This window comes from Babylonia areolata, chromosome 1 (genome assembly GCF_041734735.1).
Source record: "Babylonia areolata isolate BAREFJ2019XMU chromosome 1, ASM4173473v1, whole genome shotgun sequence".
Lineage (NCBI taxonomy): Eukaryota > Metazoa > Mollusca > Gastropoda > Neogastropoda > Buccinidae > Babylonia > Babylonia areolata.
In genome coordinates this window covers 5,788,131-5,793,130 of record NC_134876.1, presented here as the reverse complement: position 1 = coordinate 5,793,130, position 5,000 = coordinate 5,788,131, and the positions used below count along the sequence as shown (strand labels likewise).

The following is a 5,000-nucleotide window of genomic DNA, read 5'->3' as shown; positions in this document are numbered from 1 at the left end:
GTGAGAGGGCGTCACTTGAACTTTACGGTTTGAGCGTGCGTGCTTGCTGTCGAAGCCAGTCAGTTCGTGCCCAGCTTGTCTGGTGGCCAGTCACAGCTCGCGTCATTCTTTGATGCTGTTGAATTTGAGCTTGGTCAGAGACGGAAAGGTTGGTTGGCGGGTTGACTGGCTTGCACGGTGTGACTCACATGTGTCTGTTGTGCGATATGTAGAACGCAAACTCCATATATGGGAAATAGTTTGGTTTTTGGTGTTGGCGGTGATGGTAACGATGTCTTGTTCTTGTTGTTGTGCTTCTTTCCTGTTGTTGTTGTTGTTGTTATTGCTGTAGTTATTGTTGTTTCTCTTTTCTTTTTCTTTTTTTTTCTTTTTTTGTTGATTTTTTTTTCTTCTTCTACTTCGTCATCATCATCACCATCGTCTTCTTCTCTTCTACTTTGTCCTTTTTCTTCTTTTCTTTCTTTCTTTCTTTTTTTCTTTCTTTCTTTTGCTTCTTCTTCTTCTTTTTCCATCTCGTCCTCTTCTTTCCCTTCGTCCTCCTCCATTTTTGATTAATGGAGGATATTATATTTTTCTTTGTTACAGGAGAGAGAGGGAGAAAGAAGCGGAACAGACGGGACAGCAGCTGTGAAGTGTCCACACCCTCAGGGACAGACAAAACAGGGACACCGCTAGAAACATGATGTCCACAACTGTGTAACTGTGTCATTCAGACACTTGCAAGGCAGCACCATCGCTTGATACGGTTACCACGGGAGAGGCTAGATGAGCGTAGTATAGAACACACACACACACACACACACACACACACACACACACACATAACCCCTCTCCTCTCCCCCCGCTACACACACACACACACACACACACACACACACACACACACACAGGGAATCCTCAAAGCACCAAAGGAGAAAATCTGACAGTCAACCCACCCCCTATCCCCCCGCCCCCCTCCCCAAAGCCCCTCCTCCTCCTCCTCCTCAGCCTAAAACACACGTGGAGAGACAGGTCACAATATTGCCGATGTGAACCTGGCAGCACCAGACGGATGGTCGATGCACATGCGTCATGCCCTTGTCAGGTGACCCTGCAACCAGCACGTGCAAAAGCATGGTGACCCAGATGTACACCTTCAGTTCCTGGTCCAAGCAAAAGTCGTTCGAGTGAGTGTACATTGCATTGTATTGCATTCCATTGTATCGTCTTGCATTGTAGGGCCGCTCTCCCCGGGGAGAGCTTCTCACTGCAGTGGAGAGCCACCTATTTTGTTTTTCTGCAAGTGTATTTAGAAACAACAACAACAACATTTTTTTTTCTCCAATTTTCAGTTTTACAGATAGACAGCTGGTATGAGTATATATTTGTGTTTCTTTTTATGTCATCAGATTTCTCTGTGTGAAATTCGGGCTGCTCTCCCCAGAGAGAGCGCGTCGCTACACTACAGCGCCACTCAGTTTGTTGTTGTTGTTTGTATTTTTTCCTGCGTGCTGCTGTTTTATTTGTTTTTCCTATCGAAGTGGATTTTTCTACAGAATTTTGCCAGGAACAACCCTTTTGTTTCCGTGGATTCTTTTACGTGCGCTAAGTGCATGCTGCACACGGGACCTCGGTTTATCGTCTCATTCGAATGACTAGCTGGTGGAGGTGGAGAAAATATCGGCGGCTTAGCCGTAATTCGAACCAGCGCGCTCAGATTTCGCTTCCTAGGCGGACGCGTTACCTCTAGGCCATCACTCCACGATGTATGTATGTATATATATATATATATATATATATATATATATATATATGTGTGTGTGTGTGTGTGTGTGTGTGTGTGTGTGTGTGTGTGTGTGTGTAAAAGAAAGGAAAAAGGGACAAAAAGTGTATTTGTTTTACTATCGAAGTGGGTTTTTTTCTGCAGGATTTTGCCAGGACAGCCCTTCTATCACCGGGGTAACCTTATTCCACGTGCGCTCGCTGTAGTGCATGCTGGAACACAGACCTCAAGTACTGGCTTTTCGTTTATCCTGTACAGTGTTGTGCTGTACTGGGCTCATTGGGCTGTGTTATGCAGTCTGTGCCATGCTTTTCTATGTTTTTTCTGGAGAAAACAGGGGGAAAACGAGAAGGGGGTGGGGGGCAAGTAAAAAAAACACACCACAAGAACCATCCCTACACTTCCCTTTCTTCCATTCATAACTTATCCCCATCCCGCACTGAAATAGGCCTGGATCCAGCAAAGAAATAGAAGAAAATACAAGGAAAAAGAAAACCTTACAGAATGCATTTATCATCATCTTCTCCTTCTTCTCCTTCTCCTTCTCAAGGCCTGACTAAGCGCGTTGGGCTACGCCGCTGGTCAGGCATCTGCTCGGCAGATGTGGTGTAGCGTATATGGATTTGTCCGAACGCAGTGACGCCTCCTTGAGCTACTGAAACTGAAACTGATCTCCTTCTCCTTCTTCAATTGTTTTGTTTATATGTTTGGGGTTGTTGTTGTTGTTGTTGTTTTTTGGGGGGGGGTTGTTTGTTTTTTGTTGTCCGCTTCCCCAACAGAAACGGCCACGTGTCCAGCAAAGAAGGAGAATAAACGAAAAGGAGGGGACAGGAAAAACAACAAGAAACCGCTGTTGTTGGTTTTTGTTAGTTGTTTTTTGTATTGTTTTTGTTTTTTTAATCCATCCTCTTCATTAGAAAAATAATCTTTTTGTCCCACCCACAGAAACGGCCACGGGTCCAGCAGCATGCTACCCTACGTGGGCTTCCCGGGCCTGACGCTGACCCCCATCCCGGAGAGCCCCCTCCTGGACTCCGCCCTCGCTGAGGACACCGCCGACCTCCACCCGCACCACCACCACCTCCACCACGTGGGCAACGGAGAGCTCCTCCGGGAACAAGATGAAGAAGACGGCTCCAAGCTCCTTCACCACCACCACCACCAACAGAGGCCCCTCAGGAACGGCTCGCTGCCCAGACACTGGTGGTTGGGCAAAGGGGGCACCACGACGGCGGCGGCCATCCCAGCGCTGACAATAGAGGAGAACGGAGACGTGGAGACTGGAGGAGGGGAAGGAAGAGGAGGAAGGACAGGGACGGCGATGACCTCCAGGATGACCGCTCAGGGAGTTCCCGACGCGTGCGCGGTGAACGTGCGCGTGGTGCGGACCACCACCTTCCTGCCCAAAGAGGAGGCGGGCATGACGCGCGAGGAGAAGCGGGCCCACCTGTGCAAACTGTTGCTCTTCGCTCTCTGCGGCTTCGTCATCGTGGCCGGCATCGTGCTGTGGATTTTTTCTCCGGCCTTCACTTGACTTCTTCTTCTTGTTTGAATTGACCCTCGGCGTCACAAATCTCTCTCTTTCTTTTTTTGTCTTTTTCTTCAGGCCTGACCAGCGTGTTGGGTTCATGCAAAGACCAAGCATGTGTTCCTTGTTGTTGTTTCTTTTCTCACCAGATGTGGTGTAACGAATATGAATCATCCTGCAAGCTTTTACACCTTGAAACTGGAACCGAGAAGGGGATTGTGGTGTCTTTTATTCTGTTTGTGTGTTGTTGTTGCTTTTGTCCTCCAGTGACTCATTTCCGGTGTGTTCAATCACGTGATCATCAGTACTGATAACTTACAACAACATCAACAAAAATGGCAACAACAAAGAAAACCTACGCATCAGTTATGTACAACAATCATGATGACCCTGAATGCCTTCGGTGGGAAAGAAGCAGAAGACGACAGAGCTGACTGTTGTCAGTGAAGCCGTCTGTCCAGACAAACCAAGGTCGGTTTTCCCCAGAAAGTCCAAAGCAGTAAAGAATTCATCGAAAGTTCGAGACTTGTTCTTCGGGATTTTTGTTTTTCCCGTTATCAAAGAGAATGACGGATACGATAGTGCACAGTTCAAAATTTGATACATGTGTAATGGGATCTGGGCAGAGTATAACTACCGCGGGAAACAATTTGTCCAGCGGACTTAGACGGAAAAAACAAAACAAAGAAAAACAACAACAACAACTGCAGCGTCTGCTGAGGGTCTTTGAACCAACTCACAGTTGTTCAGAAACCGTTCGGAAAATGGTTCCAACATGCAGAAAACAACACAGACTGCATTTGGCGTCACAGTGTTTGTTTTCCCCCTGCACTCTGAGCAGTGTGGAGCCGCTGTCATCGGCTTGAATGTTACTTGCACTGCATGCAGAAATAAGCATTTCGAAACAAATATTTGATTTGAACTATTCGACTCGATGATATATGACGGGATCAAAGCCACTAGTTTTCGTTATTAATATTGTCATTGCATTTGCTTTTTTAACCAAGAGATTTGTTTCTTATATATTTAATTACTGGTTTCATGATATATCTTTTTTTCTTTTTCTTTTTTTGGATACGAAGGGTTGTTGTGTGTTATGGACGGTTTTTTGTTGTTGTTGTTTGTCTGTCTGTTTTTAACATTTTAATGACTTTAGAATCATCAGTGATAAGTCTTTACCATGAGGAATCAACTACGTAGCAATCTACGATCTGAAAAGTACCTGGCTGCTTCAAGTTGTCTTTTGGACAGGTTGGTGGGAAATGGATTATGAATACGTGTATTATGGCTGCTTATTTGTACGTCTGCTTTCACAGATCAGTGGAGTGAATGCATGAAAGAACTGTGTGAGTGTGTGCAGGTGTGTGTGCGTTTGCGCGCGTGTATGAGTGTGTGTGCGTGCGTGCGTGCGCACGTGTGTGTTATAATTATTAGGAAGAGAGAGAGGCAAGAGAGATTGAGACAAATGGTGCTGAACATATTGATTTTTAATGCAATCTTGATGACATTGGATGTCTGGCAACAACCGGCGAAACTGTTGCCGGACACTGACCCAAGTTCAGTTCGCGGTCAAGCAGTCTTCGGTAGCACGCTCCCCCCTGAGTACACTGTGCTCCAAATATACAAGGTTCACAAAAAGTTAAGAACCACTTGGAAACAAAACAACAACTGGTATCTTTTCATAAAATGTTGGGGGAAAAAAACAAAACA

General features: G+C 45.9%; 1 protein-coding gene across 2 annotated transcripts in view; it reads left to right on the top strand.

Annotated features, from left to right (window-relative positions):
* The window catches only part of LOC143300145 (uncharacterized), an 81,399-nt gene that overhangs the window by 75,008 nt on the left and 1,391 nt on the right, over positions 1-5,000 (top strand). For both annotated transcript variants that reach the window (XM_076613800.1, XM_076613721.1), the window contains exons 2-3: positions 586-1,166; positions 2,708-5,000. The exon at positions 2,708-5,000 is cut by the window's right edge and continues 1,391 nt beyond it. In XM_076613800.1, the coding sequence (XP_076469915.1) occupies positions 1,072-1,166; positions 2,708-3,296 (684 nt within the window). In that variant the 5' untranslated portion in view covers positions 586-1,071 and the 3' untranslated portion in view covers positions 3,297-5,000. The remainder of the gene's footprint in view (positions 1-585; positions 1,167-2,707) is intronic.